The sequence below is a fragment of the Artemia franciscana genome, chromosome 5 (assembly GCF_032884065.1).
Source record: "Artemia franciscana chromosome 5, ASM3288406v1, whole genome shotgun sequence".
NCBI classification, from domain to species: domain Eukaryota; kingdom Metazoa; phylum Arthropoda; class Branchiopoda; order Anostraca; family Artemiidae; genus Artemia; species Artemia franciscana.
Window position 1 is genome coordinate 43,715,368 of NC_088867.1, and position 14,823 is coordinate 43,730,190.

A 14,823-nucleotide genomic window follows, 5' to 3' on the forward strand; every position below is an offset into this window, starting at 1 on the left:
TATGGAGGGCTACGCACCTATATGAATTTGGGCTTGCATATACTGGTAGCAAGCTTGAATAAGTCTGACCAATTTATCTTTTGTCATGGCATCCAAGATATCATCCCTTAGAACAGAATGAAAAGCTATTATGAAATCTATGAATAGACACACTTTCGGTTTCTGATGTTTTGCCTTGTGGTCTCTCTTGTACTCATACACGACAAGTTAGTTTGTAGAGATTGCTGACACTGCTTTCGCTATCCATACTTGTAAGGTTCAGCCAAAAGAGCCTGAGGTTATGAACTTGTGTGGTGTAGTTGCGGCGTATTTTGTTGAGATCCGGCCTATAGGTCAGATCTCAACAATTCAAATTACTTCTTGCACGCTGTGGATCTCTCTGTCTTTTCTTTTGGTTTTCCATCGTTTGTAGACTTACAGTTGTCGTTACAGGGTACACTTACAGGGTGTGTTTCTACAACTTAAGTTCTTGAAATTTCAATGTTTTCACGACCGATGGAGGCTTTCAGTTTTGTTTTCTCTTTTATCATACTTTTGGGTTTGGAACAGAAATATTTTTTGGAGTTATGATTTTATTAAGCAGATTTCGTATCAAATTTCGTTTGGTATTATCCCCAACACTAAATGTCAGCTAAGCAGAATCAGTTTTTTTTTTTGTCAAAAGATTAATTTTACCTATAATACAATGTCATCATTTCAGAATACTGCAAAGACGTAGACTCTTTTTGATGTCATATCAGACGCAAAACCCGTGCCACATCACTTAAGACGTCATGGGATGCGGTCAAATTGTTGGGATGCGATCACGCTTTACTGTGAAACCTTCTCCCACCCATCTCCGCCATCTCGGATCAGACTCTTCGTCAAATAAAGATGCCCGCTGTATGTAAGGTTTCTTAAAACACTGATGGCACCATTTTAAAAGATTCAGAACAGGGTTGATAGGACAACCTCTACTTTTACCCAATGTTCCAGTCAAACCGAAATTCTGATAATGGTACTTACATAAAGAGAAAATGGCTTTTATGCTGATCTTGATTATGTAAGATGCTTGATTTAAGGGATTTGAGGGGGTAAAGTTAAGCGCTTAAGCGTTTGTGGGAGGGCAATATGAATGGAATGGAACAAGATTAGTTGATCATTTTGGCCTCCTAAACAATGGTTGTCTGAAATAGAACCAACATTTTTTAAAAGCTTAAACTTATCATAGCAGGTCAAGGGAATAGGTCAAGGGAAACTCTGGAAACAATTTGTTGATGATGGACGCAGAACAGTCTTTATTTCGAATCACCAGGGCCACATTACATTTTTGTTCAACCCAGGCGCTCGACTGTGAATATCTTTGAGCATTGCAGATCATTCGTGCTAATTGTTTGTCTATAATGAGCCCCATGATGGAGCCTGAAGCTTTTGCTATCAATATTAGTCTATTCATTTTCTCTCTTTCTTCTTCTTCTTGTTAGGTTTAGTACCAAGACGCTTGCGCATAGTATAATCACCGGAATCTAATTCTGAGCGCATTTTCTTTCTTAATTTTAGTTTTACCTCTAAAATACATTACATGATATCGCATGCATATTATCTAAATACCATATATTATTTGATCTAAAATCGCATATAAAAACTTATAAGTTGCATTTCAATTTGGATTTGGTCAAAATACGTTCTATAACAATCATCCAGATCTTAGTATCATACATAGTGTAACGTGTCGTTAAATATAAAACCATATTATACTCATTTCAATTTGGACACGGTTAAAGTGGTTTTCATAAAAAGTATATGGGAATTGATAGGATTATTTCTTCCCTTTTTTAACATAAAACCTTAGTTTTAGGGAATATTTTCCCAAATTTGGTGATTTAAGAATTAAATTCTTTCGTATATTTGTATTTTTGATGTTGAAATAGAAAAAAAAGTTGATTTGAAGTTTTAATGGCTTAATCGAGTCATGCAGATGGCGCTTGAAGTCAGCACTAATATTGAGTTACTGTACCACTCATTCAGTTGCTTTCTTAATGAAACTTTCATAATTAAGTTAAAAAGAAATCTGAACTAGATTTTAATAAAGAACTGGAACGTGCATTAAATACAAACAAGATATAAAAATTTAAGGTATAAAGCAAAATTAGAAGTTTCTATTCATAGCAAAATCTTGTTTATACAATTTCGCGGATAATAAAAACAGCTAGTACAAAGTAATGACCAATCTGTGTTGGAATCCGAAAGAACCAAAGTAAGAAAACCATATATGTGCACTTATTCAAAATATTCATTCTTATAACCATTACTTAAAAATAGTAAAAACTGTAAGATGATATGACTAATTCCAAATCAGTGTAAAAGTTTGCTACGAGTGTACTAGATCAAAGAAAATCAAGGAGAACATCGCTCTTTGATTTTTAAGTCATACAATCAGTTATATCAGTGGTAAAAGGTTAATATATAAAGTTATTACAAACTGGATAACAGTATTTGAATAGAAATAACAGTCAAAACCGATGTGTTAAAGGATTTATTCTTTGATGGTGCTAATGATGACAGTAGAGGGTTTCTTAGCCTTGTCGTTGGTCCACACCACACTCTTCTTAATTCTATAGCTATATTTCAAGCCCCATTTAGAGAAAATCAGACAATTCTGAGGGAAGAGGGTAACTTTATACAGACGCTTTCGAAAATGATCCGCAAAAACCCTCCCCCCCCCCTAGGCGTTTGTGCGCTCCCAATGTGGAACTCCTTGTAGGACTTCTCTGAGACGTGCAAAAATTATTTAAATTAAAAGTTGAAGTCTGATTAGAACATACATGAAAATAAAATAGTTAAATTCAAATCACGTTACGAGAGTTCGCAAGGAAGTTTGTCACTTTGATCAACTTCAAACGAGTCTCACCTTTTGACGCTAGATCAAGAGCTTTTGTCCAAGTTTGACCTTACTCGTGCAACTCGGATCTTTTGTCCTCAAGCATATTTTGTTTTCTAATTGAGCAAGAGATCCTTCGATCCTTGCTTTAACTTCTGAAGATGATACTCGATGTTTTTTAGATATTCTTGTTACTTTAAGTCGGTTAAGCGGCACTTCTTCAGGATTAGGATTGCTCTTGGCCATCGCCTAGAAATGAAAAGAGTCCTTTACGATCTTTTTGTGTTTTTTTTTTCTTGAATAAATAAAAAAGGAAAAAAAAATAATACTCAATGTTTCTGGAAGATTTGTGTTGCTTTAAGATGATCAACTGAGTCTTTTCCAGGATAAGGCCGTTCTTGACCATCGCCTAGAAAGTTAAAGAGTTCTTGGCGATTTTTCTTCCTTTTTATTACTTTTTTTACTGAGTAAATAAGATCGAGTAAAACAGACTCGGTATGCTCGGTATCTCTAGAAAGATTTTGTGGCGGTTAAAATGGCCAAGTGGTACTTTTTCAGGCTTCAAGCTGCTCTTGTTAATAATTTTTTGTTTATTTTTTCTTTAGGATGCTTTGAAACAAAAGGTTATGCATTTAAAATAAATAATGTTTTAAGTTAAGCGAAAATAACGATCGTGTCTTTACGTGGATGAAAGGGAAGTCGCAGCCCAACTTTTATTTGTGGTAATTTTAATCCCTTTTAAGTTTGAATTGATTATCCACTTGACTTTCAGTTTTTATTTGGTTTTATCTATTCACTTATAATAACATCTCTTTGTTTTCTTTTGTATCATTACGTGAATTAAATAAAAAAAACAGAAGTTTTTTCAACTGAAATTAAGGAGCAACAATAAAACTTAAGACGAACAAAAATAATTACGTATATGGATCGGGACAAAATTCAAACTTTAACATAAAGAGCGAGGTGTTGAGCAGTGAGAAACCCCCTCCATATACGTAATAATTTCTGTTAGTTTTGAGTTTTAATGCTGCTCCTTACTTTCAGTTGAAAAAACATGTTTTTTTAATTTAATTTTGATTATTTTTCAAGTAATGCCAGGAAATATGGCTGTGCCTCGACGGAGAAACCCCCCCCCCCCACGGAAATATCCTCTAGATAATTCTATCCCGGTGGAAATTTGCCCCGGACAATTACCCTTAACATCTCCAAGTGAAAAATTGAGATGGAAAAGAGAAAGAAAGATATCTAAAAAGAATTGTGTAATGGAATAATGGCGGTTTTTCGTTTCCTTTTTTAATTTCCGGTCGATTAATCCCTCTCTCAATGTACTAATACCTCTGGGCCAATGTGATAACCCCCGGAAAAAAACATGCATCCGTGATCTTTCTTTTGGCAAAAAAAAGAAAAAATCAGAGAACTGCAATAAGGTTCTCTGATATGCTGAATCTAATAGTGTGATTTTCATTTAGATTCTTCGACTTTTAAGATGTATTTTCCCTCTTTTTGGAAAATAATGCAGATTTTCTCAAACTCGTAGCCTTAAGTGGGTGCCACTAAACATGAAATTTATATGTTTCTTAACTTAATCTATTTTTATATATTAATATATATATTTATATATTATTAACTTACATATATATATATATATATATATTAACTTAATATATATTTATATATTTTTAAACTTAATGAATTATATATATTCTTAATAGAAATTTACATCATCATTATCGAACAGTGTCAGTGATATATCCTGATATATCAAATATGCCTGATAAAATGTATGCTAAATAACTTTGAAAAAATTTCTTTACTTGTCTGACCTTGATATAACATCCTATTTATCACTCTCAGACTTTGGCTCGAACCCTGTTATTCATAATCACATTACTCTGACTTATAACAAATAACTCGTCCAGATGCCCTACGTTTTTGTGATTAAAAAAATTCATTTTTTGCCCTTTTGTTTTTGATTTGTTCCTGATATATGCCTGATAAAATAACATATCAGTGATATGGTATCAAAATACCGTTTTTTAGCGTTTCGTTTATTTTTGTGCCACGTCGCTCCTTGCTTTTGACTTTATTTCAACGCGTTTGTCTTTACATCGCTCTTTGTTTGTATTCGTGTATTTTTTAGGTCTTGTTAGAAAAATAACCGATGTCATGGAGGCATGGTTACTTTGTACAAACATCATGATAAATTTATCCTTTTTCCTAGTTTATCCGTGAATATACCACCGAATTTACCAAATTAGGTTTACTGGTCCCTTCTGAAGCCGTGAGATTCTTGGAGATTTTTAGTTTCTCGAGAAAAATGAAGGTTGTTTTGTAAGCCAGATTAGCCTGCCATATAAAAAAAAAACAAAAAACAAAAAAACTAAGTAAGCCACTAACATTGGTGAGAGGCTTGCTTTTTTAGATTTAGAATTTTCGCTTTTCAATTTTGACTTCTGTTAATTTTCATTTTATCCGTCTTTTTTTTACTCTTCGCGTCGTTTCCCTTTTAGATTATTGTTTTTTTTTGGTTACTTATCACGTTTTTTTTTTATTCGAATTGTTCTGTTAATACTTTGTTTGGAAAATGTGAACGCGTTTCCTTCTAACTTAAACATATAGCACGTTATAACGTGCATATATAGCATATATGCACATATAGCACATATAGCATATTAAACATATAAAACTTATGACGGAGACTGAATGTTGTAATAAGAAATAGCATCAGGTCAAGCAGATACAGTGGGGAGCATTTCACTAATCTCCCTCCCCCAGTTAAATTATAAAAATACCAATTTTAGATTTTTTTTTATAAAATGCACCTTATTTTGGCATTTTTAATGGAAATAGTAACAAAATTGTGCCTATAGATTTTGAAACAAATATTTGCCCTTCCCCCTCACATTGCCGCTTTTATAGACCACTGCTACGGAGTTTCGAAGTTTCATACACTATTTAAAAATTTCTTAAGAAGTCAAATCTAAAGTAATAAGTTCCTTCATTTGATAAATGATGGTAAATTGCTTTTGAATTTTACAAAGAGATTTTAAAGCCTAACTCTGTGCCGTTATGCAGGAGAAATGGTTAATCTGCATTGATTAGATGCCTAGTTATACAAATAAGTTCAAAACAAATATAGTCGCTTGGTGTGTTGACTGATTAGCTCAAAATAACTAGCGCAATGGTGCAGAATCACGTAAAAGGTTAAAAATTAGTTATTGGTCAATATGAAGGGGTGTTTTCGATAGTGAAAAGGTGCAAAAATGCCGAAAAAAACTTCCAAGAAAACATTGAACGTATAAAGAAGGAGCAACATCTTGATAACCAATTACAAATAAGTAGCATATTTACTTTGGTTGGAAAAGCAGCATAGATGAAGATATAAAGGAATACCAGTGCCACTAAAATTTAACTAATATTAACTTATAGAAACGGTAATGCTTTATTAACCTTATTCCAAAACCATATTATAGTCAACTTTCTAGATCAAGTCGAAATAACACACGATTACAGCGCCATCTATCCCTGTCACATTTTGTCAGGTTTTTGCTGTTCTACGTTCAAGCGTTCAATTTGGTATTTATCAATCATAGTAAAGATTCGAGGTATTATTAATTTTTCTTAATTATAAAAGATGGACGCTTGGAACTACAGTTTTCCTACAGATAATAAGATTAATCTGGATAAAGATACAAATAGGAAGCATTAGTAAGAAAATCGTGTCAAGGATTTTTTTTTTCATGGGGATTTTTTTTGGTCGATGAGGTTACAAAAATCGCATCAAAAATTAGTTTATGTGAATTTACTCTTACATTTTCGTAAGCTGAACCTAGTTTTTTTGGAGAGGGAGTGTCGATACCCAGTACCCCTCCCCCCCTCACCGGATAAGGCCTTGTTAGTATGTAATTATTTGGGTAGACAGTGCTGATGTAAGCAAGTTGATCAGTGTTGCTGATCAAAACAATCTCTTGTCATTCCAATTATCTGTTTGTACAATCTACGCGTATCAATGAAATCAAGGTCATATCGTTCATAAATATCATTCTCGTGTCATTCCTAATAATATTATTTTTTCATTGACAGGTGTGACTATGTTGTGGATCCGGCATAATATGTCCTCCTATTTGCAATAATAAGTAAAACAAGCGATCTTACTACCTAATTTTTCAGCTTTTAAGATTGCCATCTAGATAAGTCGTAAAACTTATGAGGGAAAGTCTCATGGCATATACTAGTAATATGTGTGTTGCACAGCAGAAATATAAATAACGAACAGTATCGAAAAGTTCCTCCAGAGATGATACAACATCAAATTGAGTTCGGGAAGGTTCCTAAGCCGTCAGAGCAGTATTTCATCATAACCTTATTTTTAGGGAATACATTCGCAAATGTAGTAATTGGAGAGTTGAATTCTTTCGTATAGATAGATAGATAGATAGGTGTATTTCAAAAATCCGTGGGCCATATACACACTAAAATATAAATAAATAACAAACAAGCAAGGAATTTAACAACAGTACGAACACGCACAAAAAAAAACAGAATTCAACGCAAAAAGTACCTAATCTAACTAGAAAAGAAATTAATCATATAAAACTTTTTCTTCTTATTAAAGATTTATCTATATATACTCCCACTCGAAATATTGTGGTTGGGTTACTATTTTGTAGAATACCCGGAAGCATCAAATTAATCCCATGCAAATAAATTTTGCGTAAATCCAAGAGCACCGGGCATTTCCAGAGAAAATGATCCAAGTCTTCATCATCATCTTTACAAAGGGGACAAACATACCGCCTATCAGGACCAACTATCATTTTATTTTTGTTGGACGTTTTTTGCCTGTTTTGGATTGGAAGACAATTTGCCCTAAGCTGAATCCAACGACGTAGAATCATAGCCGGTAAATTAAATTTAAAATAAACTTCCTCCCCAAAACTAGGTTTTGCCTGATTATAATGTTGTAGGGTTGTAGAATCAAAAACCAGCCCTTGCCAATGCTGAATTTCCTGACTCTCTAATATAAATCGTACCTGGCTTTCTAAATTTGTTGGTACATCACGAGAGCAAAGACCATTATTCCATAAATAAGGCATTCCTACTTTTTCTAGTAATGATTTAATTTGGGATGGCCACGAGGTTTTTTAACCACATTTCAACATCTCTTCATATGCCACTCTTACTAGTCTATCTTCATTACTCTTAGTTAACTTCAACCAGAATCTAAGCATTAAAATATACCTACGTAGCTTTAAAGAAAACAGGCCCATATCACCTTTCTGAATCTGTGAATGAGTTGTCTGATGTAGACCAAACACTCTTTTATAATACTGGAGCTGAAGGGACTCCAGTTGCTGCACCGTTTCTCCACCCCATATCTCTGCTCCAGATTCTATCACGGGTAAAATTTTTGTGTTAAATATTCTTTTATGCATTTTTAGGTTTTTGATCCCCATTAACTTCGGGTTTCTAAATATAGCTGACATGGCCACCCTACCTCTCTTAATTATTTCATCAACATGACTCCTTAGGCTTCCATTTTCCGATAAGATAAAGCCTAAATATTTTATTCTTTTACTTATAAATAGTTCCTTATTATTAAATTTAAATGTATATTTTTCATCGTCCCCAACCTTCCTTTTTTTAAAAATAACAACTTCGCTCTTTTCAGTATTCAGCCTTAACTTTTTTATATGCAAATATTCTTCTATGAGATTCAAAAGAGTCTGTAGATCTTGCAGTTTATTAGCCACCAAAGCAATATCATCTGCAAATAATAAGAGAGATAGTTTTTGAGTCCTTAGGCTAACTTTCGGAGCCCATCTATTCTCTAGAAAATTAACAACATCATTAATAAAAATATTAAACAACTTAGGTGAAAGGGTGCTGCCCTGTTTTACTCCCCGCTTAATATCAAAAAGCTTCGAAAACCTATTATCAACTTGAATGATTCCACTCACACAAGTATACATGCTCACTATCAATCTAACAAATGAATGGGGAAGGCCAATATTTAGCATGGCATCCTTCAATAACTCTCTGCATTCTTCTGTATTGTAGATTTTATACTAATATAAAAAAAAAAATATAAGTTAATTTGAAGATTGAATGGCTCAATTGAGTCATAAAGATTGTGCTTATAGTCAGCACTAATATTGAGTTACATTATCACTAATTTAGTTACCTTCTTAATGAAACCTTCATAATTAAGTTAAATAGAAATCTGAATTACATTTTAATAAAGAAATGAAACGTGCATTACATACAAACATAATATAAAAATGTAAGTTATAAAGCAAAATTAGAAGTTTATATTCATAGCAAAATCTTGTTTATACAAATTTCGTGAATAATAAAAACAGCTAGTACAAAATTAATTACAAATCTATGTTGAAATGTGAAAGAACAAAGCAAGAAAAATCACATATATGCATGTTTCTAAAATATTTATTTCATATAATCATTACTTAAAAATAGTAAACACTGTAAGATGATATGACCAATTCAAAATCAATTTGATAGTTTAGTACCAGTGGATTAGATTAAAGAAAATCAGGAAAAACGCGCTGTGTGATTTTTACAAAATACAATCAGTTTCAATTTCAAAACCAAGGTAAAAGGTTAATATATAAAGTTTTGACAAACTGGATAACACTTACATATTTGAATAGAAAAAAACAGTCAAAAGCGGTGGGTTAAAGGATTTCTTCTTTGATGATGTAAAGATGACAGTAGAGGGTTTCTTAGGCTTTTCGTTTGTCCACACTCTTCTTAATCCTACAGCAAGATTTCAAGCCTCATTTAGAGACATTCAGACGATTCTGAGAGAAGAGAGTAACTATATAAAGATCCATTCGAAAATCACACGCAAAAACCCTTTCATCCCACCCCCCCAGGCGTTTGCGCACTCCCATTCAGGAGCTCCTTGTAGAGCTTCTCTGAGACGTAATAAAATTGTTTTAATCAAAAATTGAAAACTGATTAGAATATACATGAAAGTAAAATCGGTAATTTCAAATCGCCACATTACGAGAGTTCACATGGGAGTTTGTCACTTTGGTCAACTTCACTCGAGTCTCACCTTTTGACGCTAGATCAAGAGCTTTTGTCCAAGTTTGACCTTACTCTTGCAACTCTGATCGTTTGTCCTCGGAGATATTTTTGTTTTCTAATTGAGCAAGAGATCCTTCGATCCTAGCTTTAATTTCTGAAGATGATACTCGATGTTTCTCGGATATTCTTGTTACTTTAAGTCGGTTAAGTGGCACTTTTTCAGGATTAGGATCGCTCTTGGCCATCGCCTAGAAATGAAAAGAGTCTTTTATGATTTTCGTGTTTTTTTTTCCCTGAATAAATAAAAAAGAAAAAAAGAATACTCAATGTTTCTGGAAGATTTGTATTACCTTAAGATGATCAACTGAAAGGATAAGGCCTTTCTTGACTATCGCCTAGAAAGTTAAAGAGTTCTTAGCGATTTTTCCCCTTTTTATCATTATTTTTTTTTAATGAGTAAGTAAGATCGATAAAAACAGACTCTACTCAATATCTCTCGAAAATTTTTACGACGTTTAAAATGGTCAAGTGGTACTCTTTCAGGATTCGAGCTGCTTCTGTTAATAATCTTTTATTTATTTTTTCTTTCGGATGTTTTGACACAAAAAGCTGATGCATTTAACATAAATAATGTTTTAAGTTAAGCGAAAATAACGATCATGCCTTTACCTGGGTGCAAGCCAAACTTTTATTTGTGGTAATTTTAGTCGCTTAGAAGTTTGAATTGATTATCCACTTTACTTTCTGCTTGATTTGGTTTTGCCTATTCATTTATAATAACTTCTCTTTGTTTTCCTTTGGTTCCATACGTGAATTAAATAAAAAACGAAGTTTTTCTAAACTGAGAGCAAGGAGCAACATTAAAGCTTAAAACGAACAGAAATTATTAGATATATGAAAGGTGTTGTCCCCTCCTCAACACCTCGCTCTTTACGCTAACGTTCTTAAAGCTTTTAAAAAGCTTCTTATGTTTCTAATTAAACAACCCTTGTGTTTGAGGAGTCGTTCTCAAAGAATTGGGACAGAATTCAAACTTTAACATAAAGATCGAGGTGCTGAGGATGGGGCAACCCCCTCCATATATTTAATAATTTCTGTTCGTTTTAGATTTGTTACTGCTCTCTTACTTTCAGTTGAAAAAACTTGTCTTTTTCTAAATTTTGATCGTTTTTAAACAATGCCAGGAAATATTGCTGTGCCTCCACGGAGAAATCCCCCTTCCCACTGAAATGTACTCTTGACAATTCGATCCCAGTGAAAATTTACCCCGGACAATTACTCTTAACATCTCCAATTGCAAAATTGATATGGAAAAGAGAAAGCAAAACATTAAAAAGCTTGTATAGGAAATATGGCAAATCCCCTCGCTGTAAAATTTCGTCTGAAAATTTCACAGCCTGGACACTTCCCTCCACTTGGAAAATTTCCCCATGAAAAAACCCAACAAATTTTCGTTGCCGATTTTTAGCTGCCGTTCGAATGAGCACTTTCACAATTTTCTAGGACCTCTGGGTCAATACGATAACTCCTGGAAAAAAAAAAAAAAAAAAAAAAAAAAAAACACGCATCCGTGAAAATTCCATATTCTTGCATATAGGTGGCTGAAACCTCTTCAATAAAGTTTTCTGATATGCTGAATTCGATGGTGTCATTTTCATTAAGATTCTTTGACTTTTAAGGTGTATTTTCCCTCTTTTTCGAATATAATGAAAGTTTCTCAGGCTCGTAGCCTTTGATGGGTACCACTAAACTTAATTAAATTTATATATTTCGAGTTATCATAATCAGCTAAATCCTGTGATATAGCCTATCTATTAGAATCAAAATGCAGTTTTTTAGAGTTTCGGTTGGTTCTCTCTGATGCCAGTGTCTCTTGATATTCTTGGAGATTTTTAGTTTCCCCAGAAAAATATATGAAATGAAGATTGTTTCGTAAGGCAGATTAGGCTGCCATATCAAAGAAAAAAAAAAACAAACAAACAAAGTAAGCCACTAACATTGATGAGAGGCTTGTCTTTTTAGAATTAGGATTTTTCGCTTTTCAATTTTTACTTCTGCTAATTTTCGTTTTATCTGTTTATTATTTTCTTGTTCTTCGCGTTGTTTCCTTTTTAGATTATTTGTTCTTCCAGTTTTGGTTTTTAGCAGTTTTTTCTCCTTTTTTATCCGAATAGTTTTGTTTTTTATCAGAATTGTTTCGTTCACATTTTTGTTCAGAAAATTTGTGCGCTTTTCCTTCTAACATATTTCTTTTTCTTTCTTTTCTTTCTTTTCCAACATATAGCACTGATGAAGGGAGGTGGTTGTCCTTCCGAAACATCATTTCGTTTCGTCCAGCAGTTTCGTTGGCCTCATAAAAAAAACATTCTTTTTCTTTTGTTTTGTTTTTTATTCTTTGATATTAAAAGGAGATTTCAGTTCCACATTTTTTTTCCTTGTCTGGAGGTACAAGTAAAAAGAAACAAAGAATTGAAAAAAGTAGAAGAAAAACTGTACAGAAGTAGACTAATGTAAAGCAAGGTAGCAAAAATACAAGAATCTAAGCCCTTTGCTCAGTCCTGTCCCTATTTGCCGTACACAAGCCTGATCAATTGCTTGGGGGCGGAGGACCAAGCAGCTTGTCGTAGATTCAAACTAAAACGACGACCAGAAGTAAATTGTGTTATCCAAAATTTCTTTTTCTATTCCTCAAACGTATTTGAATTAGCATTCAACGTCTTTCAGGCAACACCAATGACTTTTCAAACAGTTCGTGGTAACAAACTATAGTAAGGAGCGACCCGGCTCAATAGTAACCAAAACTCTAAAAAATTGAATTTTCATACCAATAGCTACATCAAAAGAATTGCATTTTAATGCTGATTTTCAATGCTTCCTCATCAATGCCCCGCTCTTTACGCTAATTTTTTGCTGTTTTAAAAAGAAGAGTTGAGAGAAAGAGTCAAACTTTAGCGTAAAGAGTGGGACATTGATAAGGAAGCAGCCCCTTTCATATACAAAGTAATTTCTGTTCGTTTTAAGTTTTAATGTCGCTCCTTACTTTCAGTTAAAAAAAATTGTTTTTTTTTTTTTAATCCCGTACAAAGACAAAACGTTTTTTTCTTTAATGAAACTTTTGTTTGAATGAAAACAAAAATTTTGGGGAGACTGAATGTTGTAACAAAGCAAGGGCATCAAGTCCAGCAGGTGCTGTGGGGAGTTTTTCACTACCACCCCCATGTTATATTTTAAAAACACCGTTTTACGTTTTTTTATAGAATACACCTTATTTTTGTATTTTCAATGGAAAAATTTTTAGAATTACAAAATTGTTGCCTATAAGTTTCGAAACATAATTTGGCCCTCCCCCCCGGCACCAAATTGTCGCTTTTTTAGACCACTGGGACGGAGTTACATACCCAGTTTAAAAATTCCTTAAAAGTCATATCTAAACTAATAAATTCCTTCATATGACGGTAAACTGCTTTTGAATTTTACAGAAGAGATTTTAAAGCCTAACTCTGTGCCGCTATGCATGAGAAATGGCTAATATGCATTGATCAGATAACTAGTTATCCGAATAACTTAAAAAAAAATATATACTAATATAGTGACTAATATATAGTGACTAATATATAGTGAATAATATAGTGATTAATATAGTCGCCTGGCGTGTTGACTGAATCGCTCAAAATAACTAGCGCAATGGCGCAGAATCACGTAAAAGATTAAAAATTAGAGATTGGTCAATATGCAGGGGTGTTGCCGATAGTGAAAAGCTGCGGAAATGCCAAAAACTTTCAAGAAAACTTTGGAAGTATAAAGTGAAGGAGCAACATGTAGATATTAATTTTCTAAATTACAAATAAGTAGCATATTTATTTTGGCTGGAAAAGCAGTTTAGAAAAAGACATAATAAAATACCAGTGCGACTAAAATTTTAACTATAATTAACTCAAAAATTGGCAATGCTTTATTAAGTTTTAGATAAATTTTTAGATAAAGTCAAAATAACGCACGATTAGATTTTGTAAATTTTTTGCTGTTCTACGTTCAAACGGTGAGTTTGAGATACATCAATCATATTAAAGATTCAAAGTATTACCATTTTTTTTTTATTATAAAAGATGGAAGCTTCGAACTACATTTTTCCTACCGATAATAAGATTAATCTGGATAAAGATACAAATAGGAAGCATTAGTAGGAAAAGCCATGTCCAGGATTTTTTTTGGGGGGGGGGAGATTTTTTTTCGGTGGTTGAAGTTACAAAAAGACTTTAAAAACTTGTCAAAAATTTGTTTATATGCATTTGTGTTACGTTTATCGACAGGTGTGACTATGTTGAGGATCGGGCATAATGTGTCCTTCTTTTACAATAATAAGTAAAATAAACTATTTTGATCCTGAACTTGGCAGTTTTATGACTAACATCTAAGATAAGTCATAAAACTGACGTCCTAGCCCTGTGAACGCAGGTAAGTCTCATTGCATATTGTTTAATTTCCTTGTTTGTTTGTTATTTATTTATATTTTTGTGTGTATATGGCCCATGGGGCTTTGAAATACATTTATCTATCTATCTATCTATACTAGTAATAAGTTTGTTGCACAGCAGAAATATGTATATATAACGAATAGTAGCGAAAATTTCCTCCAGAAATGATACAACATCAAAACGCGCTAATTCGGGAAGGTTCCTAAACAGTCACATCTTTCGAGATACTTTTAGCTTTGTATTTGAGTCAACAAAGTCACTTCCGTTTGAATAAGTTAAGAAATAGGACCACAGACTACGCCACTAGATTTGGTCCTAGCTAAGATCTACTCTAGTATAAAAAAGAGTATTTTTCATGAAGTAATGACAAATGCTAGAACTTGATAATATACATCTTCATTGAGCAGACTAAGGAAAAATTGCTTAGGCTTAGAT

The 14,823-nt window shown here is 33.1% G+C and overlaps 2 protein-coding genes across 5 annotated transcripts in view; both read right to left on the minus strand.

Annotated features, from left to right (window-relative positions):
- LOC136027460 (ADP-ribosylation factor-like protein 2) overlaps positions 1-14,823 on the minus strand; it is a 274,558-nt gene that overhangs the window by 38,478 nt on the left and 221,257 nt on the right. The gene's annotated exons all lie outside the window — the stretch shown is intronic.
- The window catches only part of LOC136026793 (serine/threonine-protein kinase 32B-like), a 136,939-nt gene continuing 131,192 nt past the window's right edge, over positions 9,077-14,823 (minus strand). Inside the window, exon 7 of the mRNA XM_065703494.1 lies at positions 9,077-10,161. Within this exon, the coding sequence (XP_065559566.1) occupies positions 9,982-10,161 (180 nt within the window). The 3' untranslated portion in view covers positions 9,077-9,981. The remainder of the gene's footprint in view (positions 10,162-14,823) is intronic.